General features: G+C 43.6%; 1 protein-coding gene across 1 annotated transcript in view; it reads left to right on the top strand.

Annotated features, from left to right (window-relative positions):
- The window catches only part of FAM189A2 (family with sequence similarity 189 member A2), a 30,608-nt gene extending 7,616 nt beyond the window's left edge, over positions 1–22,992 (top strand). The window contains exons 3-11 of the mRNA XM_040541491.1: positions 6,246–6,356; positions 8,139–8,267; positions 8,973–9,080; positions 9,203–9,336; positions 13,747–13,876; positions 14,390–14,465; positions 18,378–18,527; positions 20,394–20,683; positions 21,799–22,992. Coding sequence (XP_040397425.1) covers positions 6,246–6,356; positions 8,139–8,267; positions 8,973–9,080; positions 9,203–9,336; positions 13,747–13,876; positions 14,390–14,465; positions 18,378–18,527; positions 20,394–20,683; positions 21,799–22,005 — 1,335 coding nt within the window. The 3' untranslated portion in view covers positions 22,006–22,992. The remainder of the gene's footprint in view (positions 1–6,245; positions 6,357–8,138; positions 8,268–8,972; positions 9,081–9,202; positions 9,337–13,746; positions 13,877–14,389; positions 14,466–18,377; positions 18,528–20,393; positions 20,684–21,798) is intronic.
- Positions 22,993–26,630: the final 3,638 nt, after the last annotated feature.

Below are 26,630 nucleotides of genomic sequence, written 5' to 3'. Positions count from 1 at the left end.
GGCAGAGAGCTTCGGTGGTGGCTGCCTGTGCTCTGGAGCCCTTCCTCCACCATCCAGACATTAACATGGTGGATGGAGGTGGGGTGAGTGTGTCTGGCTTTCAGTGGCTTCAAGCACTTTATGGTTCCTTGGTCAGACAGTGGGCAAGCTCTTCTTTTTATGTCACTGTTACAGACGTGGTCAGCTGTTGCATGAAAGACAGTAGGGTTTTGACTTGGAAAGTACAGGTTGTGTGCTCTGTGTGATTCAGTATTCTTCTGCTGTCCTAACTGTGGTAATCACGGGGGTTTGGAATTTCTGTTTGAAACATTCCTTTGCTCAAAGGTGTTAATATTTCTATTTTTATGGCAAAAATGGATGGGTCTTTACTGCAAAACAGAAGAGCTTATGGAACTCAAGTATATATTTAAAACCTTGAAATATTGTGAAGAATAAATTTCTAGTAAACCTTTTATTTAATTGAAAAATTTTATTAGAAGAAAAATGTTTCCCAACCAGTTTTAAAAAACAAGATTTTTAAGGCTAACTACTGTCTTCTTGACATCTGCACACTGACTGAATTGCATAGATTTAACTAAGATTTAATGTCTATGCCAAAATATATATTTACTTCCTCATGAGCTGTCACTCTTAAATTTTAGCTCTGCTAGCAACAATAGAAAGTACTGTGAACAGAAGCTGCAGATCATGACCCTAACAACACAACAATCTGTCTCTAGCCATGAGCTTTGTAATAGGCAAAGTCATTTGGTTTCAGTGAGAATTACTGTAGTGGTGCGTGTTTCTCTGCATTTTAGAAGTAAAACAGCTCAGTGTTAATGTCGTGACCCACATGTAGGTCTTCACCATTAATTCAAGAAATGGCATTCATATAAAGGTTTTAAAGTCTGTCTACACCAGTGAAAAAAAATACACTTTTAGTTGTGAGACTCTATAAAAAGCCTTATGTGTAGCATAAGTCAGGTTTCTTCTCATTTTGTTATCATTTATTTTGATGCTGAAAAAGCCTTTTACTTAGTCATATGGGATGTTTTAATGCTGCGTTAAAAGTATGAGGCAATTTTTTGTTAAATGAGGTAGTTTGTCTTCTACTTCTGTGTCATTTTTTTGTTCACAGGTATATTACAGGTTTCTACATGGCACAATAAATAAACTGATAGAAAATTAGTAAGGTCATATAATTAATGCCTAGTTATTGCTATTACTGCTGTGTGTATGGAAAATCAATACACTGGATTATCTTTTCCTAGAAGGATGCTTATAAAGACTATACGTAGAACGTAAACAGGTATAAGAGTTAATGAGTGCAGAGCAAGTGTTTTTCTTTCACTCGCTTTTTAAGTGCGTGCTTATGCGTGAGTCATGTGAGTGCATGTTAAAGCAATTCCTCCTGGCGTTAGATACTGGCTTCAACAGTGGCAGCAGCAGGACAGCACACAGTCTGGCTGTACAGAATGAGTTATAAGGTCAGGGCCTTACCGTGTAAGTTTGTCCTGCTGCTGCTGGAGCTCCCATTGACTCTAATGAGAAAACTCCACTGACTTCAGCAGAGTTAGGTTGGTTGGCTGACACTATTTAGACTGGGTCCTCAAAAGGCACGAGGATTTTTTTAGGTGGATGTTGTGGTTTAGCCGGGCTGGCAGTCAAACACCACACAGCTGTTCACTCACCCTCCCCCCTCCCTCTCCGGGATGGGGGAGAGAAACGGGAAAGTGAAGCCTGTGAGTTGAGATAAAGACAGTTTATTAAGACAGGGAAAAGAATAACAACAATAATAATAATAATAATAGTATTAATAGTAATAATGTGTACGAAATAAGTGATGCACAATGTGATTGCTCACCACCCGTTGACCGATGCCCAGCCTATCCCCGAGCAGCCGGCCCCCCTCTCCACCCCGGCTAGCCACCCCTATCTATTGTTCAGCATGACGTCAGATGGTATGGAATACCCCTTTGGCCAGTTTGGGTCAGCTGTCCTGGGTCTGTCCCCTCCCAGCTCCTGCTGCATCCCTAGCCTGCTCGCTAGCAGGACAGAGAGAGGCTGAAAAGTCCTTGGCTTGGTGTAAGCACTGCTCTACAACAATTAAAACATCAGCGTGTTATCAGCGCTCTTCTCATCCTAATCCAAAACATAGCACCCTGCCAGCTACTAGGAGGAAAATTAACTCTGTCCTAACTGAAACCAGGATAGTGGAAAAGATCACGCATGCAAGAGATTAGCAAATACTGTCTCTGACATTAGAATACACTTTGCTTTCCTATAGTTTAATTCATATAAATGTTCATCAAGACTTTCTGCAGCTGTTCACAGTCCATGTCTATCTAATGCTCAAAAGATGAAGGGCAGTGGGCCAAACTAAGCTCATAGTTTGAGTTGTTTCTATTTTTATCACTGCAGTTAAGACTAGTTACCTCTATTTTAACTTTTAAAATAGCCTGCCTGCCTTTGACTGCTCGTTCTAAGGGAAGCAATATTTTTCTCCTCATTCACATATGGAGGGGTTCTTCTTTTACTGGGATAAAGTGGACCACCTGCTTTTACTTGTAGGTGAGTAGCGATGGAGAAGGTGTTTAAATTTGCATCTGCAGGAGAATATATCTTACAAAGCAAGCTGACAAGGTGCAGGTTAGTTACGCAGACGGCCAGATGGGTTGAAACCTAGATGAATGACTGGATCCAAAGGGTGGTGATCAGTGACACAAAGGCTGGCCAGGGGCCAGTCAGCAGCATTGCACCCTAGGGGTGGTTACTGGGAACAATGCTATTTAATATCTTAATGAATGATCTAGACAGCGGGACAGAGTGCACTCTCAGCAAGTTCACAGATTATACAAAACGGGGAGGAATGTCTGATACACCAAGTGTTGGTGCGTCCCAAACAGTGACCTGGAGAGCTGGAGAAATGGGTGGAGAGGAATCTCGAAGTTTAGCAAGGGAAAATGCAGAGTTCTGCCCCTGCAGAGACCCCAGGCACCAGTACATGCTGGGGAATGAACTGCTGGAAAGCCCTTCTGCAGAATATCCCCAGGGGTCCTGGCAGACAACAAGCTGACCATGAGCCAGCAAAGTGCTGTTGTGGCAAAGAAGGCCAATGGCAGCCTGGACTGCGTTAGTCAGAGACTTGCCAGCAAGTCCAAGGGAGGTGATCTTTCCTCTCTACTCAGCACTGGTGAGACCTGTCTGGAGTGCTGGGTTCAGTTCTGGGCTCCCCAGTACAGGAAAGACATGGACATCCCGGAGCATGTCCAGCACAGGGCCAGCAAGAGATGAAGGGACTGGAGCGCCTCTCCTGTGAGGAAAGGCCGAGAGGGCTGGGACAGTTCAGCATGGAGAAGAGGAGGCTTCCATCTGCATAAATACCTGATGGAAGGGAATAAAGAAAAGGGAGCCAGACCCTTCTCAGTAGTGCCCATTGACAGGACTTGAGGCAGTGGTCACAATATACGAAATTCCATCAGAATGTAGGACAAATGTTTTTGTACTATGAGGATAGTCAGACACAGACACGGGTTACCCGAAGGGGTTGTGTTCATCCATGGAGGCTCTCAAGACCCAGCTGGACATGGTCCTGTGCAGCCATCTGTAGGTGGCCCTGCTTGAACAGGAGGCTTGTACCAGATGACCTCCAGAGGTCCCTTCCAACCTCAGCCATTCTGTAAAAATACTAACCAGTGATGGGGCAGAAAGAAAAAGGGTCTTTTCTCTTGACAAGATCTTGACAAATGAGCTGAATGCTCATTCCTGTCCACTAAGGGATGTAAATGTATTATCAACTATGGTTCAGATCCTGGTAATGTTTTAGGTTGTATGTGGAAGAATTATTTTTATCTTCTGCATCTTTAATGGGAAGTTCTGTATATTAAATTTTGCAGTCACAAATAGGCTATGCATATAATAAAAAACAGATTGTGTTTTTATTTTTGAAACCGACTAATTTCTGGTTTACAGTGCCTTGTGTTGAAAGTAGATTAAAAACATTCTTTGCATGAGATACCCTTAGAACTACTCTGACAGACTTGGGTAACTTGGATAATCTAGACAAAAGTGTAAGAAAAGGTATTGATTCACTTGAGTGCTGAGAAGAGAGTTAATTTAAAAATAGAGATTAAAGTCTGTGGTTTAAATGTCTGTACATAAAGACAAATGACACTCAAAGTGCTTCATGTCATTAAAAACCTCTTATCTGTGGTTTTATCGTATTTATAGAACTAGATGTTCCCCTTAAAAAAAATGCTGTTCCCCTTAATATTGATTGTTCTCAGTATGTCTAGAACACAATAGTCACAATTCACTTCAGAGAAGTACTAAAAGCTACTTTGTTTGTTGTTTTTTCTGAGGTTGAAACTTACCTTATGTGGTAGTGTTACAATTCTGTAAAACGTACAGAGATGACATGTTGTAATTTAAGGAATGAGCATGAACAGTAAAGCTCTTCAGCTCTTAGCCATTCAGGAGTGGTTATTTTTCCCTGAAATTAAGTAAACGGGATCATAAATTGGTACAATGGCTCTGATTTATTTTTGGTCCAGATGTCTAGGTAGCTAACCATGATACATCAGCTAAATTTATTTGGAATGGTATCACTGTTTTTGTGAATGTTTGGGGAGGTCTTGTTGGTGGACCTACTGTAAAATTACCTGGAGCAGAACTGAGCCCGTGTCCATCACGATCTCCTTTTTCTTCCACAGCTTTTTGTCATCTCTTGCATTTTTAGTTAAGCCCTTCCTAATGCAAAGGAATCTGAGTGAGCAGATCATTATTAACAAGGACTCTTCTGGACATAAAAGACCTGATGCTTGCTTTGTAGGACTGAGTGCTTAAAATTTAAATGTGTTGGGGCGTGAATCTGTTATTTTTATTTATCTCTGACGTATTCTTCTCGCCTATAGTAAGAACTTCCTTGTCTCTCTCAAGAAGTATGGAAAAACATTTGCATGTATGAATCGGGACAGGAGAAGTTCTTGCATATGTTTAAAATCCATATCAACACAGTCTCATGTAAGCACAGATTGCAGACTGGGAGAAGAACTCACACAGAGCAGCCCTGCAGAGAAGGACCTGGGGGTTCTGGTGGACAAAAAACTTGACATGAGCCAGCAGTGCCTGCTTGCAGCCCAGCAGGCCAACTGCATCCTGGGCTGCATCAACAGAGGGGTGGGCAGCAGGTGGAGGGAGGTGATTGTCCCCCTCTGCTCTGCCCTTGTGAGGCCCCACCTGGAGTGCTGCGTCCAGGGCTGGGCCCCCAGCACAAGAAGGACATGGGGGTGGTAGAGTGGGTCCAGAAGAGGCCCATGAAATTGATCAGAGCAATGGAGCACCTCTCCTATGAAGAAAGGCTGAGAGAGCTGGGGCTGTTCAGCCTGGAAAAGAGAAGACTCTAAGGTGAACTTATTGCAGATTTTCAGTACTTAAAGGGAGCATATGAAAAAGGTGGAGAGGAACTTTTTGTACGGGCAGGTAATGACAGGGCAAGGGGGAATGGTTTAAAACTAAAAGGGGAAAATTTAGATTAGATGTTAGGAGAAAACTCTTCACTCAGAGAGTGGTGAGGCCCTGGCACAGGCTGCCCAGAGAAGCTGTGGATGCCCCATCCCTTGTAGATGTTCAAGACTGGGTTGGATGGGGCTTTGAGCAACCTGATCTAGTGGGTGGTGTCCCTGCCCATGGCAGGGGGGTTGGAACTGGATGATCTTTGAGGTCCCTTCCAACCCAAGCCATTTCATGATACGATTTCTATGACATGAAATGATTCTACTGTATCGTGGATTTCAGAAGTTTTGCAAACTTTTTAAGATGCTTTGCACTTTTCTATGTGCCTTGCCCTAGTTCATTGGGGTGCTGGTTACGTGGCAGTTGGACAATTTTGAGGACCTTTTGGAAAACAGTCTGGGTAGAAAAGCGTTTTTAAAAATTGATTGGATCAGAAATAGAACTTTTTTGAGGGTTCCGGAAAATCTTTAGCTACCTGTGCTTTTCAGTAGTTGCATGCATTTTATTACTGCACAGTTAGTGCAGGATAAGCTGAGAGAGAGAGAGTAAATGTGTTCAAAGTAATAATCTGCTTTAAGATTGATCTGGTTTAAGATTAGACACCCAGGGGCACTTCAGTGAAGTCCCAGGGAGTTTTGGAAATTGCCCAGAAGGAGAGAGTCTTGAGTTTGGGAATGGGATTTGCACTGCCATAGGTTTCTTGTATCAGTTTTGTGATCCTGTTCCATCAGCTGTTAACTTTGCTGTTTCAGGTTAACCTATTCGTTCTGCTGTCCGTCATCTGTGTGCTGCTGAACCTGGCTGGATTTATACTAGGATGTCAAGGTGCTCAGTTTGTGTCCAGCGTTCCTAGATGTGATCTGGTGAGCAGACGTAGAGATTTACACATATTTCTTCATAGCATGCTGCATCAGCTGTCAAGTTGGGCTCACAAAATGTGCTAATGTTGAGGTGCAAGTAATGCATGTCAGGGGGTAAAAATACAGCTACAGTGTGTTGGGGGTAAAAAAACAAATAAACAAACAAAAAAAAGCTTGCTCTTTCAAGCCTAGACTCAACTCGAATTGTGAACACACTCACTGAAATCCACAACAGTGCTTTTATTATCTGTGTTTATAAACATTTGCTTTTGGGGTGGTTGGAGCCTTCATAAGCTGTTAATCTCTCTAGGGTAAAGACCCCAAAAGAGTATGTTGTGAGGGTTTTAAGAAAGCATAATTGGCCCAGAAATGGTTTTGTTTGACTTCATTGATAGCTGGGCTCTGTCTTCAGCATCTGAAGACACAGCTGATTCTGTGCAAGGTAAATCCCAAAGGCATATTTAGAAAATTCCTCTTGCCAGCGTTGTTCACAAATTTTAATATAACAGTCACTTAAGAATTAGCAGAAAGGATTTTTATAGTCATCTGACAAAGATAAATCATTGGTAAAAGCATGACTAGGTACTGATGAGCTAACTGAAAAAGCCCAGTCAGTATAATTTGTGGGTGAGAGTTTATGCAGTTTTGCCATACCGGTTCAGAACAATATATGTTTGTTACTTACAGAAAGAGGCATGAGAAAAAAAATAAGGTAGATAAACCATTCTTTGTTCTCAGAACACTTCTACTGGAGGAAAAAGCTATCTGCACAGGAAAGGACAGATTGCAAAGGATTTTTGTCAAATGGGTGTCATAAGAAGCAGAAGAATTTTTGAATGAGAAACAGTGGAGTAATTTAAATTTAAAGATACAGGATCACTTAGTAATAAAGATGATCATGTGTAAGGGCCAGAGGAAATCTTAAGGGTTAATGGAAAGATTTTTGATTATTTATTTTGATCCACTTGCTGCTTCACTGAAAGCTATTGTTGGTTCCTTAACATGCCAGTCAGCCAAGTGCAGTGAGAGTCCAAGATTACAAGCACTGAATCAATATCAACCTACTGAAGCAGCATGGAGAACTGTTAGTGTTCTTCAAGACAAGGTGGTTAAACATTTCAGGAATTTCAGAGCATTCTGTGGCTGGAAACATAGGGTACAGTGAAAAGATGTTCCGAAAATCATGAATTACTCCATGAAGTGACTTGTGTAAGTGGAAAACCTTTGATGCAATGACTCTAGAGAATTCGACAGCTAATAAAACAATTACCTCAAGGCACACCAATGTTGAATTTCTACTTGAAAACCAAGATAACGACATTACTCCAAAAGTTGCAAACAGTGCTGTACAGGTGTAACTGTTACTGGTTTGATTGGGTTGAAATTACAGTTGTGGATACCATTCTGTCCCACAGAGATGCAGAATATATACCCGTGAATCAAAGAATGTGGCTTATGTACTGGTCAAGAGCTTCCAGGCTGCTAGGTATTGCAGGAGCTTGGATACTAAAATTGTTCAGTAATCACTGCAGCTTTGATTAGATTTAAGTTGTTTTTAAATGTCTTGAGCTTATTAGTAATGCTCTTTCAAATAAGAGGTATGTGTAATACAGCTCTATGATGGGTGAATTGTTGACATACTGAACTGTACAAATTTCATTTTAGAAGCCTGTATTCCGGTCTGCATTGTCTGAGATAAACTTTAACACAGGCTCTGTATTATGCAGCTGAAAATGTTGTGTAAAACAGGTAATAAATTTAAAAGTGTGCTTTTTGTTTTTAAAGGTGGATGTGGGTGAAAACAAGATATGTTTCTGTTGTGAAGAATTTCATCCCACTAAATGCACAGAAAAAGAGAATGCACTGAAGCTCTACCCAGTGAAGTCATGCAGTGCTGTTCACCTCCTTCTTAAGGTACCCTGCACTTGCTGCCTAAAATGACTGCTTGGATAATGTCCATACTTGGGTAGAAAGGCAATACTGAAGCGATGTTTTTACTATGAAAAATTCTGTTATCTTCTGGTCTTCTGCACAGAAGATTTTTTGCTCATCTTTGAGTCTTGACCAGTGCATTGCTGATCTGGCATGTGTTTTTCATCCTTTCTATGGTTTATACAACCACAGCTACAGTTCAGTTCAGACAAGACTGCATGGGTAAGGATGATGTAAATTTAAGCTTATAATTAGAGGCCTCTGTTTGTCATCTCTCTTGGTATACTCAGCCCTTCTTAGCTTCCAAAGAAGCTAAAATAGAACTTCAAGACAGCATCATCTCCAAATAAAAGAGTGCTTTAACTATCTCAGATTCAGGTTTTTCACGGAAAAGCTAAGAGGAAGGTTAAAATTCTTGGAAGAATAGATGGCCTATAAATCACACCTGAGCAGTATTAAACCCTCCCGGATCTCTCTGTCAAAGACACATAATAGGGCAAAACAAGCTTTTGCAAATTCTTCCAGTCTCGGAGATTACCTATCCCGAAGACTGCATCACGTACATTTTTAAGAACTAATTGTCATTGTCATCTTTGTGTTTTCTGTGTTTGTTTTTGATTTATTTTTTTGACATTTACAAATACCTTGATTTAATCTTTTAATTTCCATAATCTTCATGTTCTTCAGAAAGTTCTCTTTGCTCTTTGTGCCCTGAATGCTCTCACCACCACAGTTTGCTTGGTAGCAGCTGCTCTGCGTTACTTACAGATATTTGCAACAAGAAGATCCTGCATAGTACGTGAGTGCAAGGCACTGCCTAATATAAACAGTGGTACTAACAGTATTATTAGATTACATGGTTCAGTAACGTTAGATTGCAGATGGAAGCTTTGTTAACGGAAGTTGCATTTGATTAGGATGAATCTCAGATTTCTGCAGAAGAAATTGAAGAACAAGGTCACATTTCAGATCCTGAAGATTTCGTCCCGCCTGTGCCACCTCCTTCGTATTTTGCAACATTTTATTCGTATACTCCACGAATGAGTCGCAGGTAAATCCCCAGACTCTCTTCCTTTCTGTTAGTGTCTTTGGAAACCTATGTAATCTTCATTTGTTTAAGACTATTTTCTCTGTTACTTGTTTAAAAATGTTGGTGGCTTTTTTTTTTAAAGGTGAAAAACTGATGAGTTAGGAGGCAGTGTAAATACAGTGGTATGTAGGACTATAATTTTGTAGTTTTCACTTCAAATTGTGTAGGAACTGTTTCTGGGTAAGAGAAATGCTGCAATTTGACATGACTGAAAACTTGTACGATGCTGTCAAGAGCACAGCAGTGACTGAAAGCCAGGCACAATTTGTGTGAGAGAGACTCCTGACCCAGAGGCCCCCATTGCCAGAATAATTCAGTCCTTCCTCTTTGGCAGACAGGGCTGATCAAAGGGTATATTTTTATTGTGCCCTTACACCATGTAATCACTGCCCTTATCTCCATACCTGGGAAGACCCTGCACAATGTGAGCAATCGGGCAGGATCTGTCCCTGTTGCTGTTGCTGGGCTTTTCTTCATCTGTAGCCATGTGATGGAATTGGAGTGGGAGCAAGGAGGGAGGGATGAGTTAACATATCAGAGTACAAACGGGATAGTCACAAGTCATTGTAGTCGCTCTCTTTTTTTTCCCTGCTTTTTTTTGAGCAGGGAGATTCAGTACTACAAAGATAAGGGAAGAAGGATTTGGAGGTTAATAAAATAATAGCTGTATTAATCTTCTTGTGAGTGACAGAAAAGGTGCAGAAAAATTTTCTGTTGCAGAGGGCTGCCTTCTGTGGTATAATTAGTCTTATGAAAAATTAAAATGTAAATTTGGTGGGGAGGGGGATTATTTTTATGTGGGGTTTGTTACCCATCATTTTCCAGGTAGTTACACACTCTTCACAGTAGGTAGCAGGTTAGCTTTGTTTATTAGTTTATGATTCTGGTGGGGCTGCATTACTCTGCTGTGAACAGTCAGTGCTTATAGGTAAAAATACCACGATGCCCAAGCGGTTTGAATGATATAACTCTTGTTTAAAACTCCTGCTTTTTGCTGTGTGCAGGACTCTTTTGTTTATTTCCATGTTTCGTCAGGAACACAGCGCGTGACCCTGTGGTCCTTGCTGAGGTAATTACAGTTCCTGTTGTGGGGCTGCAAAAGTAAAATGGTACAGGAATAGATTTGGAATGAGAAAGCCATCTAGAACTCCAGCCTTTACTAAAAAACATTGCTATGCAAGTCTCGGTTCCAGCATCTAACATGCTCATTAGGAAAACAGAGCGTCCTGCGCAGTGATCTCTTTGGCAGATGAGGTATTTATTGAAATGTGCTTGTCACAGTTCCCCTGCTTTGCAGCGGGGCTGTCGTTCTTTGTCTGGCATGTCAGTCTAGATGGCTATCTCCTTCCCGGCAGCAGTGTTTCTCTTTGTCTATTTTCAGAACAGCAGGGGCTGCTGGGCAGTGTTTGAGGCTTCTGCAGCCTAGTGTAGGGTGGCTGCCTCGCCCGTTGCTGCGCTGAAACTCGCTGATAATAACATCTAAGCGAAGGCGGCGTCTTTCCGAAGGCGGCGTCTTTCCAAAGTCTGCCTGCTCGTTTAAAGGTGCTGAGGGCAGAAGTGAAAGCAGCAGGCAGCCCTCATTTCCCTTCCTGGCAGACAGGGAAACTGACTCACCCTGGGCTGAGGTGTGACGGGGGCCTGTTCTCCCCTGGCCTCCGCGCCCTGTGCCCGTCACCTGCCTTCTGAGCTGAGGGCCTCTTCTGAGGAGAGAGGGCGGCTGCGGAGCTTGTCCAGGGTCGAGAGGCACCCTCTGCCAACTGCACCCAGGGCTGTTCCCCGACAGACGTGTCCAGATGAGAAAGCAAGCATTGCAGGCTTTGAAATGCATGCTAGGGGCGTGTTAGGATCCTGCTTCCCTTCTCTGCCACCCTTTGAGTTGCAGAGCTGGAGGCACTGCCAGCAAAGCCAGATTGGTGGTCTGTTCCTTTGTTCATAGGAAATGTTCCTTTATTCATAGGAAACCTTCAGTGTTTGTCCTGCTCAGTGACAAACTAGCTTTGCAGATGTCTGCTCAACTCCTACCTCTCACCTTGTTGTTTTACAGACAAGGGAAGAGCAGTTACTTTTCAGGACTGGCGCAGCAGTAGGACGTACAGCTGAGCTTCCAGATTAGGAATTGAAATACAATAATCTTCCAGATTAGGAAGAGGGAATCCGTTTAGGGCAGCAAAACAGTTACCTGGGATCCAGAAATATACCTTAGTCTGGTTGAAAGTATTTGTGATTTGGGAATTAGAGGCATTTACCAAAACGCAGATCTGTTTGCTCAGGTTACTCAGAGTTTGATACCTGTCTCAGACTGGCCCCACGTGCCACCTGTTCCTTAGCAGCTCAGCACACCCCTACTAATGAGCCATGCTGTGAGCCTGGAGCTCTGAGCCGCCGCTCAGAGCAGGCATGAGGGTGGGAGATGGGCGAGGACGAGCCCTTCCCCGTCGGTGTGCTGGCAGGCACCTGCCTTCCCCGTGCCTAGAGCGCTCTGCATAGCCCGTGGCTGCCCAGAGAAAGCCTTCGTTACTGTTCCCTACCTCCCCATGTTGTCATTAAGAAGGCTACTTGCTGTTCGCTGCTCATTTGCAGCTAGACCCTTACAATCTCTGTAAAACTATATGGCGTATGTAATCTGTAATTGCTTTCTACCCGTGCAGTAACAGCCTTCTGATATCCTGAGTGAAGTCTGTGTTACGGTTGCTGGAAAAGATAGATAGTGGCAGGGGTCAACTTTGGAGAGAGAGCACCTGCCTAGAGAAGAGGTTAGAGGAACACTGCCCGCTGTTGTCCACTGCAGTTTGCAGGACTAATGCATGAATTTCTCCCCTTGTGTAAAAAGAGAGAGTGGACATTAAGAGATAAAGAACAGATTGACAAACATGCACGTTCTTTCATTAAAGTTTTATATGCTTTATGCCCTAGCACTTAAGGGAATGCTTTTCTAGTTGCATAGTCTCTATAAGATGTAACGTGATATAATTCTTGTATGCAGCATTAATTTTCAGTGTGACTGAGCTGGGTAGACCAGATCAAGCATATTTAAAAATGAAGTCAAACTAAGGTTCAAGAGGTGTATGATTCTGGGGTGTGCAGTGGCTGTAAGCTCAGCACATATGTGGAATACTTAAAAAAAAAAAAAAAAAAAAAGTGAAGAATTAATATAAATTGAACATCAATTTCCATTGTACTTGAAAATGATTTTGGAGCTTATAGGGACAGATGAAATAGGCTGAAATATTTTCTCATTTTTTTTAATTAAAAAAATAATGACCAATTGACAAAAAGTTTTGTTTTTTGTTTTGGCAAGTTTTATTCCTTTCCTGTTTTAGCAACCTTTTGTAGACAGTTCCATTCCCTCTGCACTTTCAGATCATGGCATGAAAAAAAAATATTCTTTTCACAGCCATCTTTGTTCCCTCTAGACACTGTCCAGAGAAATCCTAAGCTCTGCAGGGAAGGTCTTGCTCTTGTGCAGTGTGTCTCTTTAGACAGTCCACATCCAGCCCTGGTAGCTAGAAGCCTGAGATGGATCTGGAGAGCAAAACTTGTGGTTGCATGAGGTGCCTGCTCACTGCCAAATTAGTAGCTTAAAATGTAACGTAAAGCAGAGAAAAACTTAGCTGACCTGGGTCAAAGAGTTGAAGGTTGTATAGGGAAGTTTCCCTGGGCAGTCCATCACCACCCTGCCCCAGTGTTAAATGAGGTAAAGTAAAAACTCATTGCCAAAAGCAACATTTGCCTAAAAGAGTTTCTTCAGACGCTGTTCTGATTTCTTCCCTTTCTGCCACCTGAGAGGAAGATAACGCAGGAAAACATCTTCAGCATTTCAGCTGTATTTGAGGCTTTGAGGCTTCTTTATAGTAAATTGAGAAGCAAGGTATCTATGGGGTATATGTGCCTCAGACACAGATTGGCTGTAATATCCGTAGCTGAGCATCATCACAGCCTCTACTGTTTTTCTGTGCAGCCGTTATCTAACTAAACATGAAACATGAGATCAGAAGTATCTTGAATTTCATTTATAATTAGGAATTTAATAGTTCATAAAAATCAGAGCTGGGTTATAGTGTTTTCAACGCCCACCCGTATTTGAGTCTCTGCAAGGTAAACCTGAGCCTCTGTGCAGCTGCAGCGGGTTCCTGGGTGCGGTACTGTCCGAGGAGGCCTGAAGCTCTGGTGGCTGCACAGGAGAGGCACCTCCTCAGGAGCAGTGTCCTCTTTGCTCTGGGGAGATCTGGCAGCTCGTGTCGAGTTTGTGAGCTGTGGCTGAGATCCCCAAATCAGAGCTGGCACAGGGAGACCAGCAGAGCTGTGTCTGGCTGTGTCCTCCTGGCAGTGGGACACCGTGCTGAGGGCGCTGCGTGGTGTCCTGTGTTGCAGGATGCTCGGCTCTGATGTGATTCCACTGCCACACATTTACGGAGCGAGGATTAAAGGAGTTGAAGTGTTCTGCCCCCTGGATCCACCTCCTCCATACGAAGCTGTGGTGAGCCAGATCAGCTCTGAGCAGGTATGATCCGTAGCGGTCTCAAAGTGAAATATGTCTGTCTGCTGTAAGGGTAAGATCTGCAACTCACCTTTAGAGCTTAACAGCTTCTTCCCAGTTGGGTGTCACGGGAGAAAACTACCTGAGTATGGGAGAAGGAGCAGAATACACAGTGGAGCACAGTAGTTGTCCTAGAGGGCTGTCATGCTGCCTCCCTCCTTTGCTTCCCTTCTCTACCTGTAGTCTTCCCATGTTGGACAACATTGGGACTTTTACCATGTGCACTGATCCCTTGTCACTGCTGAAGACAGATGCTTCCCCCAAAAAAATACTTGGGAGGATGAAATAGTCTGAAGTGGATGTTGAAAATTAATTTTAGAAATACACCACTCTTGGTTTTGCAATGGAATTAAACCCCTATGGCATAGTCACCATGTAGTTAACTGCTCACTTTCTAAGATGGATGTTGTAGCTCTTGGAAAACATTGGAAAAAATGGTGATGGTTTCTGATTTTCAACTTCTCTGTTTTATTCCAGGAAGCTGCACTGCAAATAGGTGTGGTGGAAGTTGTTGCTGATTCAATGGAAACAAGTGGCAGGCAGGCCTCTCAAGGTAAAAAGAACATTTTAGAATTTGCCGTACAGCAGTTCTTCCCAATCCAAATGGCTTAATATTGCAGCAGCATTAATATTTCTTTGAAAGCCACCCAGCATATTTCAAGCCACAGATGCAGAATTACAATTGTCTTGGGCAGCAGGAACAGAGATTGACCTTTAAAATACAAAAAAAAAAAATGTTGTTCACTGTTAAGATCCAGAAAGAAAGATATATTCCCTTCTCAGCGATCTACAAGTTAAGTTGCTGACTCTGCATCCATACATTGTAAGAAATGATCTCCAGCTCCAGTGTCTCCATGTGCTTTGTACAGACAATGGTGCCTGTTTGACAATTTATTGCTGATGAAAAGAGTAAAATGAAAAAAAATAATGTGTTGAGCTAAATGTGGGACTTCCTCCATTGTTGAGCTTGCACTGGAAGAATTGCTAATGAGTTTCTGCATACTGGTACAGGACGTGGCTACATGACAAGTAGAGGTTACATCAGACTTTTTTCAGCATTGTTTCAGAAAACCATGGAAATTGTTCCAGGCTGTTTTCAACCTAGCTTTTCCATTTGCTGTGCTGTACAATTGCAGTTAAAATATTGTAGGCTCCCAGGTAAACAACAGGCAGCTTTTCCAGTACAGCCCTGGTGAAAAGCCTTTCTGCTTTTCATTTTAACTTGCTATTGCTGCACAAATTGTCTGAAGTTCAACAGATGGTTGTGTGCTTATCCGCACAGTGATTACAACACAAGAATATGGAGAGTAAAGACACCTAAAAAAAACACTAAAAAACAAACAACATCCCAAATTTCTTAAATGACTCTGACTCCTGCTGGAAAAACTTCGGTTTGTGAAGTTAAACAGTTGAAATTGTCCCTACTAAGTGATGACAGGAGAATAAATAGGGTTTTTTTTGTTTGTTTTTTTCCCCACAGATCTGTGCTTTAATCAAATAACAATTCTTTCAAACTTCCCTTATACTCCAGCGGTCTGCCTGAAACTGCTGAAAACCAACACCTGCATGCTTCTGGTATCTCATCAGTTGTGATGGCCAGAAAGAAATTCAGAGGAGTGGCAGCACAAAGCTTAGTTCTCAAGGCCTTCTGGTAGATAAAGCTGCTGTTGCATTCTCCGCGCACCTTAAATACAAACTGATATCAGATGTGAGACTGCATGGTGGCTGCTTAAAGTTCTGAGAACAGAAAACAGGAAAAGAAAACTATAGAGAGGCAACAGAGTCGGGAAAGTTTCCAAAAAAACAAACAAACAAAAAACACCCAAAAACCCAAAACGCATGATAAGGCATTGTTTGAGGCATTGTTTGTATTTAAAAACTTCCTTTTAAGCAAGCAGACTGGATCACACGTGGTAAATTGTACTCTCCTCCCCGTCTTTTTAGCTTGTTTATCCATCCTGTTTTTATTAATTGGCCTGCAAAGTGATTTTAACCTCTCAGCTTGGCTATTATGTTCATATGCAAGAAGAAAGTGAGTACTTTGGTAAAGAAAATTAACATTGTTTCTTCTAGATGCCAAGGCTTTCTAGGGGCAGTGAATTTAAGAAAAGAAAATACACTGAGCAGTATCTCTCTGTTTATTTATATTTGTGGAGGTGTACTTGGTCTGGCTGGAATGGAGTTAATTTTCTTCGTAGCATCCTGAATGGTGCTGTGCTTTGGATTTGTGGCCAAAACAGTGCTGATGACACACGCTGAGCAGTGTCAGTGTGGTGGTTTTACCTTGCTAAGCAGCTCAACTCCACCACAACCGCTCTCCCGCTTCCCATCCTCAGAAAAGGAGGGAAGGAAGAAAGGGAAAGAAACAACGTATGAGTTGAGATAAGGATAATTTAATTAAAGGAAAAGTAATTATTAAGGGAAAATTATTATTAATTAAAATATTTAACTAAAGGGAAAAGGGGAAATAAGGAAAAAAACAAAACAAAACACAAGCATAGGCTGTGTGGAAGTGCAGAGGAGAGAAACTACTCTCTACTTCCCACCAACAAGTGATGCTTGACCACGTCCTTGAAGCAGGGCCTCAACATGTAGCCAGTGTTCGGGAGGACAGACGTATTCACAATGAGAGCCTGCCCCTCCCCTCTTCTTCCTTTTACCACCTTTTATTGCTGACTGTGACACCACATGGTATGGAATAACCTTTTGGCTGGTGTAGGTCAGCTGCCCTGCTGATGTTCCTTCCTCCCCTCTTGCCTGTCCCCAGCCTGCTGGCTCTGGGGGGGTTAGAGGGGGTGGCTGTGTGGGGCTTGGCTGCCTGCTGGGGGTAAGGCACCAGAGGAGGGGCACACAGTGAGGAGGCAGGCGTGTTACACGTGGGGCAGAGTAACTCCACCGGCTGTCTCAGCTGATGTCGAGTAACAGTCTATAAATAAGTGCTGAACTTATGGTTCATGCCGGTGGTCTGTTGTGCCAGGGCATTTGTGTTCAACGCCGTGATTCCCTTGGCATCATCAGGACTGGAGGACAAGGCGTAGCTCCCAGTGGAAGCGAAGGCTGCATGCTAGCTACCTGAAACCTAGCTGCTGGCTGCAGGAGGACCTGAGACATTCTTTGTGCCAGCTGAAATGGTTTTACTGGCTTCAGAAGCCTTCTTATCCAGCAGAATAGTATTTTCCATGCCAAGTGTAGTATGAAGACAACCTACTGGTGCCTGGGGATGCTTGGCAGCTGCCCTGTGTCATCACGTGCTGGGTTGATGCATTTCCAGTATGCACCAGCTTTACACCACTCACACCTTAACCTCTAAGCCACTTACAGGCTCTAACACCTGTAACATTATTAAGAATTATCATAAGATCATGAAATCAGGTTATTCTTCTGATTAGTACTTTTTTAAAAAAAAACCTTCACCAGAATACGAGCACCACTGTACCTGAAGAACTGACTGGTAGCAGAGCTCCACTAGAGTTAGTGTTTTTATTGGTGATGGATTTAATCCTGCCTGGTTCTTGGTCTGCCATGCTCTGTTGCTAGGTCCTATTTCCTGACTTGTCAGGATGGTGGCTGCTTTATATAGGCTCTGCCACGGTTTCTTCTTTTCGGAAGATTCTAGGTTGTATTCGTGTGGGAGATAAGGTGTTATCTTTAACAAGTACACATCATCCAAGACTTAATTTTCTTGACGGCTTCAGCCACTGGCAGTTTTCTGGTAGGGTAATAGCATGAACATTTTCCATGTTCTGAATAATAAGACACTATCTGCGTTCATTTTGGTTTTGGCTTTTGTGTGAGCAAGAAAATTGTTTCCTTGTAAAATGCCGGGTGCCATCAGATGGAGGCACAGAACCAGGTTAGTTGCAAAACGTGTATCTTCATCCAGTCCTATTCACTTTGCAGGAGTGACACCACATAATCCCTCCTTCAGCCAAGGGAGGAATGTTGGTTAACTGGAAAGATGATACAGATAACAAGAATTCAGGAAAGTCTTTATTTTAACAAATAATCTTATGAAACAAGGTCTTTAATTCCTGTGTAGGGACTGGTGACTGATTCGCGAGCTACATAATTGCAAACAGTGACTGACTTCTGTGGCCAGATGCTGTTGTATCTTGGTACTGCTGCTTGTATGCAGAAGCATTTCAATCTCTTGAGAGGTTTAGTTTTCTCTCTGAGAAGCTACCTTATTCTCTGAACAGGTGGTTCAAGGTGAGGTTTCTGTTAGGCAAAGCTGTATTTGCTGCTGCTCCAGTTGTACAAGGCTGGACAGGTTTCTGTAAAAAGTTAAGCAGGCTTTAGATGAGTATTTCTGGTGAGTGTAGGCATATGCACATATACAAGCACCTCTAAGCCTTTGTGTCCAATCATTACTCAAAAAAAAAAAAAAGGTAATAACCTGAAATAATGATGCCTGCAGATCTGCTTTATTCTAACGACTTTTCCTTTACTAATCCTGGTTACGCAGGTGATGAAATTCCTAAGTCTTCCAGCAGAGTGAGCCTTTCAGCTTCAGCTGCGAGCCCCATGCCTGCAGAAGGAGCGTACAAGAGAGCCTTCAACCCCTTGCAGAGGCGCTCCAAGAGTGACCCTGTGCTGCACTGCCAGTTGCCCCAAGGTGACTTAATTTTCTCTGTCCGTGCTTAGTTAATGAACCCTTAAGGGAACATTCGGGCTCACGGCCCATTGCAGGGGGCTGGAACAAGATGATCTGTAAGGTCACTTCAACCCAAACCATTCTGTGATTCTGTTTGTCAGAGAGGGTCAGTACCCTGAACCCAATACCTGCAAATGTCAGCTACTGCCTCTCAGCAGAGTACCTAGATTACAGCAAACAGTCTGTGCTTTGTCACATCCCCTCTGCGTAACGCCCTAGTCTCGCTGTCTCTGTAGGCTTTCACCTCTAAGAACAGGGTCTGCAGCAGCAGGCATTGCTATTTCAGGGAGAGGGGAGAATGGTGGAAGAGGAGGAGATAACACACAGGATTGCTTAGTGTACTCGCACAGTAGCATCTAAAAGCTTGCAGAGGCAATGTCATTGTGCAATTAACAGCAAAATTAGCTTGGGTATTTGGTATTAGCTTCTAAATGTACTCTCCTCCCTCCCCCTTTTCTCCTTCCTTGTAGCACAATAAATAAATAAACCCACAGCAGAGAGCTGATGCAGTCTGTTGCAGATACTGTGGTGTCGGTGATCCAATGCAGTCACTGTGGGAAAACTGCTAGTGTGGCTGCACAGCCCTTCATTCTGTCGACAGTCTCAAAAATCCACTAGTCAATAGTCTTGTGGTTTTTATTACAGGCTGTTGGAACCCTGTAATAGCTGCTAATAGATATTGTCACTCACAGAACAGAGGTGGGGAGGGGGCGTGTTAGCCATAACTGTTTGTTTTGAACGCTGGATTATGCTTACTATTTTGTGGAATGTGTTCATGTCTCCACTGCATCATCTGTTTTCTCTTTTCCGCCTATCAACTTCCACTGGAGCACCCCAGAGAATCTGCTGCTGAAGCGGTAGTTGAATGACACAGAGCCTATTCAGAGCCGGGAAAGCAGAGCAGAGTGTTTCTGGGGTGGAGGGAATCCATCAGCCAGAAGTGTCTGGGCTCTTCAGGCTCCATGTGTAATTGGTTAGGCCTGCTCAGCATTGGACCTGAAAGCTAAATACACAACTGCTGCCGAAAGGGAAGTCAGCTGCTGTAGCAGCGGAAGCTGCTTCAAGTTAGTTTGTGCTTCTTCTTGCTGGAAAGCCTTGGATCTCCTCCTGGTATTGTTGTACTTGGCATAATGCCATCGTTAAAGAGCTGCTTGAACAACCCGTAGGTGTCCTCTTTTTAACAGCGACAAAAATTAGTGATTGTTGCTTAGACCAGAGGCAGTGGATTTTTATTTGGGCTAAAGGCAGTGGAATCGATGCCCTGCTGACCTTTGCTTAATCCTTGCAATGTCATTTTGAATGGCTTTTTGAAGTAAACTTCCAGTTTGTGGTATTACTAGCTTCCAGCTTGAGAAGCAATTATTTTCAGATATTTTGTAAACAGACCTTTTGGCTGGTGATAACTGAGAGTTACAAAAACTTCAGGAAGGATCATAAAACTCCGCAAACTGTGTTCAGCCTGCTTTGTATGTTAACATTAATACTGAAAGCTCAGTCCAGCTCTCACCAATCAGAGCAGAAGCAGAAGAGAAGGTAACTGGTGTATAGAAAATGGCAAATAACATTCACAGAAATGTTCCTCCAAGCCCTTTGATGTGTGGTATGCACTCAACCGTAGCTATGTACTCTATTTTACAAGCATTTTCTGCGATGTAAATTCAATGCAGGGTGAACCTTGCATGCCATTCTGGCCGTGCCAGACTGTTAAACTGTTGGTTAAACTGTGCACTGCATCGTCACTGAATCAGTATTGAAATCTCACAAGACACTTGTTGAAAAGTACTGTGAAGCAAGTACATTGTTTGCTCTGTTGATCTTTGTCTTCAGGCCCAGTGCTCAGCTGTGAGGCTGCAACTCAGACTGAAATAAAACCACAAGTTGACACTGTCACGTTGCGGAAGAGCTTGAGAGCAAGACCTTTGAGATCAAGACCCCGATCTTTGATAGACTACAAGTCTTACATAGACACTAAGATGCTCGTGGCACGGTTCCTAGAGCAGTCCTCCTGCAGCATGACACCCGACATACATGAATTGGTGGAAAACATCAAGTCTGTTTTAAAATCAGATGAGGAACATATGGCTGAAGCTATCACCAGTGCCACCTTCCTTGAGCAGGTACTTTTGTTATGTATAAGCTGGCCTTGGTTTGGGAGTCTAGGTTTACACTTGCAACTCTGCTTTGTGTGTCAAAATTTTTGAACGCAATTTAAATTCTGTGGTATTTTAGCTTCATATTGGGAATGTACGAAAAGTGGTAAGGCTGTGCATGTGTGATGTCTCTGGCCTTGTGGTTGACAGAGCAAGGCAGGTCAGAAGGCTGAACACTGTATTTTGTAAAGCTGAAGGCGATGGTCTTTTGTAGTAGAATCATGAACAGTAAATGACATGGCAATGTTTTATAGTGAAGGTGGCAGGTGAGAGGGAAAAGAAGCAACTGGCATGAATGGAGGATGACAAGAAAATTTTGATGTAAATCCACTGGCAGCAACTTTTTGTGATTCGTTGCCATAATAAGGCCTGAATAAATATAAGACCTAGTACTAAATGAAAAAAAGTAGAAGAGATATGCTTACATCAGTGGAATGAATATTGAGCCATTTCAGACATTGCAGACATCATCAAACAAATGTTTCGGCAGCTTATACAGCAGTTGGAAAAAAGAGTTGATTCAAGCACAGCATGAGTGATTTGCTGTGATAACTAGTTTTGGTTTGAATTGTCATGCAAAACACTTCAAAAATTTTAATTTAGGCTGTGGAAATACAGTGAGATTTTCCCACTGCAGCCTACAGGCAACAGAAGCCTCAACAGATTTGACACAAAAGAGCTGAAAAGTATTTTACTTGGGAGAATTTTATTTTTCATACTGGCCTAGAGCTTGTTACAGTCCAGTGGCTTCAGCAGGAAGTAACACTTAGATTCCTATTAACTCTACCTGATGTGACATAGTTTGGGATGAGCTAATTCTTGTGCAGCTTTCACAAAAAAAAAAAAAGGGGGGGGGTCGGAAAACAGTTGAGGGATGACAACACACACCTTTTCTCAGTGGGACTTTTCCTGTCTCTCTTGTACAAATACCAGTTTCACTCTCAGATATATATATTTTTTTTAATTTTTTTTTTTTTTTGAAAACAGGCAACACTACAATTTCTTCCTAGTTGGGTAAGAAACCATCTTAATGGAAGAACAGCCTGAAAACAAACCTGATTTACGTTTTTTTCTTTTCAAAGGTGATGGCGCCTGCCCAGGAAGCCATGTCACTGCGGGCCCACGTGCTCCCTTTCAGGCAGTGTCCTGGATTGCTGCACCTGGAGAGCTGTGGTGACCTGAGTACTTTCACAGCAGGTGAAGGTCAGTCAGCTGAGAGGAGGATCCAGAGAGCAGAGCACGAGCGGCCTCACAGTCTTATTGGAGTTGTCAGGGAAACTGTACTTTGAGGTGGTTTCTCTCTTCTCTGTTCCTCGGGAGAGCGTTTCTGTCAGGCATTCATGCTGCACACGAAAACCATCTCTGACAAGTAGGTGGAAGAGGGTGTCGCCAGCCTATTTTTTATACCCTCATGCTCAGACTCCCAGTGGGAAGCTCTTTCTACAAACCCTCTGAGGCAGATTGTGAGCTGACCTGCAAATTGGGCTGTTCAGGTGCAACTAGTGTTTGTGAAACAGCACTCTTCTGTTGCACCTCTGTAGTCTACTGCCACTTAGGACAGAGTTGGTTTTTTCCTCAACTTAGATGCGGCAGAAGAGCTTTGTGCCTTGGTTCGTTGGGCTGAGGCAAGGACAGTTACCGTGTGTGTGCACTTTATGTCTCGGTGAAGAACACAGGGCAGAGCCAATGCCTGTGTTTATCTGGTGTAAATTACCATAGCTCCATTGATTTTTAGCTGGCCTGTTCCAACTTACTTCCTCGTAGAGGTGCTTTTTATGTATCAGCTGACATATATGCTGAAAGCATTTACGCAGCCATCTCAAATCCTCTGCAGATCTGCAGGTGACTACCTAATATTGTTTTGGCAGCCTTAACCACTAGGCCACAGTGACCCCTGAGTTTACACTCTTTAGCTAATAAACGAATGTAGAAGCCAGTTGGCTCAAGCTGTTGACTGCAGATAGTTTGTCAAGCTCTGTTCTATATCTATGCTGCTAACTGGGAATACACTAAGTGTTTCCAGAGGCTGGGATCAGGCACAAAATTTTGATTTGCAAGGCTAGTTGCAGCCTTCTGTGTCTCAGCAGGATGAATAAATACTCCTGCTGCTATTTTAATGTTAATGCTTCATTTAACAATTATTAAACAGCTTTCATACTGAAAACCAAAAAGCTTTACAGTGAGTTTTAATTAAGCTTGTTCAGAAGTGGAAACTGTGCAGTTTCACTTATGAAAGATAAGTTGAGTAAAATAAAATGCTCATCTCTACTCTCGAATTGGTGTTTTATTTTTACTGTCTGGTAGAGGAAATACAATAGGGCTCTGAGGATTGCTGGATCACTGGCTTATTGGTACATTTTGCTCTCAGAAATAAGAGCACAGCAAGTCAAAATTGAGGGATCATGTCTTGTAGAGGAAAGCAAGCATCACAAGAACATGCTGGCTTTTACCTTACTTGTATTAAATATTTTGCATTTCCATTACATTTAGAACTCTAACTTTTCTTCCTATATGCATCACCTGATGTGGGAGTTCTTTCGGAGCCTCAGTATCAGCTTCCTTTTCCCAGTTAACATTCCCCTTCCAAAAGCAGGTTGTGGAATAAGAGAGAGTTACATGCTCCATCAACGCACATTTTCCTTCCAGCAGCTCTTAACAGCTCTTACCCTGGTGTTACGCTCTGTGTAACTCCCTGTCACCCTGCCTGGGGAAAAGTCTGCAAGGTCCCTGGGCTCTAAGTCAGGATGGAACATAAGCTTATACTTTGGAAAACTCGATCAGATTTCAGCTAATTGCTTGTTATCCCAACAAAACAAGACTAATCTGAATAGTTACCTTCCTCACTGACGATAGTAAGCAAATCTACTACAAAATGATGGTTTTGCAACCTGAATAATTTTCCAACATACAAGTTAAATTTCTCACTAAGTATTGGAAAGTAACATTGACAGTTCCAAAAAAGTGATTTACAAAATGATCAAAAATGGTTCCCAATGTAGTAAGTCAAATTATATTCATCTACTCGGAGACGTGGAGTTACCGGTCACATACTCATACTTACCACGTTTAATGCTATTCCAGGAAGTATAAAACTTGCAAAGATTTGAAGAGCTACAAGGTCTCTAGCACCTAACTTTAATCACCAAGTTCCAGTGACAGTGCAGCCCTTAACAACAGAAGAATCACGTACATTTCATAGTTTTTTCTCCCTTACAGAAAAGTTTATGGAAACCTCTTCCACAGAACCAATTTCCCCACGAGCAGTTTCTCTTTTTTTTAATTTTATTTTTACTATCAGCTTTATGAGCTCTCTTACATTGAAAAGATAAACTTTTCATGCCCTTCCCCACTTGCAAATTCAGTCTCATTTCCATTCGAGGCAGCCTTCAAACCTAATGAAAAGCAGCCCCCCTTGATGGGTAGCACGCTTGCAAACACAGAAGCCTTACTGGTCTTCCTCCAACTCTTTACCCAATGAAGAAGCCACCATGGGAACTTAGTGGTGGATGAGAAGCTGCCCTCATAGCCCTAGACTTTCTCATTCTAAAACAGGGGTGGGGGTGATATACAAATTTCAGTGCTGCCATACTGTCTCTTCCTCCTGCTGCCAGGGTGTGTATATACATATATATATATATATATATATATACCCTGAACTTCCAACTTCCATGGTCTTAAATGAAGAGGCCTGAACTTCCAACTTCCATGGTCTTAAATGAAGAGGCCTTTCTGGAGAAAGAGCAGAATGCAGATCTCATTCAGCAGGGAAATTCAAAGAAGCCATTCAAGAAGTATGAGATGAAGTATGGGAGGAAAGACAGAGTACATACAGACTGTGAAAGACAGAGCAGGAAAGAAGCATCAGTGCTCAAAAGGTTAAGCATAAAGGACGGACGTAAAGTGAATAAAAAAAAAAAAAAACACACATCTGTAGGTGGTTTCAGTTCACTTCCCTAAAATTCACGTCTTGTACATATTTCCGCTAAATAAATACACTCATACACAGACTATCAGAAAAGACCAGTGGAGGGAGAGGGCAGAAGCACGTTAGCCAATTGCATAGGTTGCAGAGACATTTACTCTGATAGCTTTATTTGCTCAGCCATAAAAATCATACAGTGGAGAACAATTCTGCACAAAATTGTATTTTGGGTTTATGGGGCAATGTTTTGATAGCAAGGGGAATACACAGGTGGTCTCTGTGAGCAGAGAGCCCAGCAGCTGCCCGACGTCAGATCAGAGCTGGTGCCAAAAACACCTGCAGCTGGACAGAGCCGAGCCGGTGAGCGATGCTGGTTGTGTCTATGGGAGAGCAGGTTGAAGAAAGCAGGGAGAGGGGGAAATAAAAAAACTGCTGGACAACAGCAGCTGGGAGAGGAAGGAGTGAGAAGCAGCCCTGCAGACCCCAAGGTCAGTGCAGCAGGAGGGCAGGAGGTGCTCCAGGCATGGAGCAGAAATTCCCCTGCGGCCTGTGGAGAGGCCCCTGATGGAGCAGGCTGTCCCCCTGCAGCCCACGGGTCCCACATGGAGCAGATCTCCACGCTGCAGCCCATGGGTGGAGGAGCCCCCGGTGGAGCAGGTGGATGTGGCCTGGAGGAGGCTGCGGCCCATGGAGAGCCCCCGCAGGAGCAGGCCCCGGGCTGGAGCTGCAGCCCGTGGAGAGGAGCGCACGCAGGAGCAGGGGGTCTGGGGGGAGCTGCCGCCCACTCGTGGGGGACCCGTGCTGGAGAAGTTTGCTCCTGGGGGATGGACCCCGTGGTACGGAGCCATGTGGGAGCAGTTCTTGAAGAGCTGCTGCTGTGCTGCCAGGTGCTGCACCTGGGCTGGGGCAATCCCAGACATGAGCACAGACTGAGAGAAGAACTCATTGAGATCTAAGGCCTTCAGACACTGTGAGGAGAACCCACAAAGTCTTTGAAGACACAAAATCCTCCAGAGTAATAGAGGCTATAACATATGGGAATGAACATTTTGGAAAGCTGAGGTGGGAAAGGAGGTCCCCAGGAAAACCTGCTGCTGAAAGCAGCCCCAGCAAGGAGGTCAGACCACATGGCCCTGGGGATTCCTGCAGCCAGATCTTGAGAAGCTGAAAGGGTGCAGGTGGCGCAACCTCTCAGGGCAACCTGCTCCCTTCTGGAGATTCCCCACGAACAGAAAGGTTTCCCTTTCTCTCCAGTGTGAACTTGGCTTCTTTCAGTGTAGGTGGGCACACACTTTTCAGACCGCAGTGCACTGCTGCGAAGAGCCTGGTCCCGCCTTGTCAACATGGAGGTCATAGCTCAGCCACAGGGGCCGCTCTGGGCCCTTACTCTGGCACCTTTCCACTGAGGGTGGGCAGAAGAGCCACCTCCTCACTACTCAAGCAGGGTCACCTGGAGCAGGTTGTGCAGGAGCAACCCACACATTCACCTGCTGCTTCCACTTGTGGAAAAACTGTGTTTTGCTTGAAGGGCAGTCTGCTGCTGGATTGCTGCAGGACTCCCAGAAGGCTGGGGGTCCAGAGCTTTCCTCTGCCCACAGAGGAACAAGCAGAGGCGTGTAGGTCAACAAAGGGCCTCATTCCCCTGCAATGGCTTTTCCAAAACAGACAGTGATTCCCCTAAAGAGAAGAGCCATCCCCAGGGATGGGGCTGTCAGCATGGCCGAGTTTATGGCAGCTGAGCTCTGCGCAGGTCTTGAGGACCTGCCACCAACCCGTGGGGTCAGAGGGCTTGTGCACCACTGGGCCGGTGCTGGGAAGGAGGAGTCTGGGAGAGCAGCGTGGAGACATGCTCTGTTGTGGCATTTATGCTACACCAAGTCAGCAGTCAGACCCGGAAATTTCCTCCCCTGTTGAGTCAGTGGCGGAAACCATTCCCTACTGTGGGTTGTTCTGTTAGTCTAGAAAACACTCCCCCGAATGTCTCCCAGATGT

This window comes from Cygnus olor, chromosome Z, assembly GCF_009769625.2.
Source record: "Cygnus olor isolate bCygOlo1 chromosome Z, bCygOlo1.pri.v2, whole genome shotgun sequence".
Lineage (NCBI taxonomy): Eukaryota > Metazoa > Chordata > Aves > Anseriformes > Anatidae > Cygnus > Cygnus olor.
The sequence above is the reverse complement of the archived record's forward strand: the minus strand, read 5'-3'. Positions and strand labels throughout refer to the sequence as shown.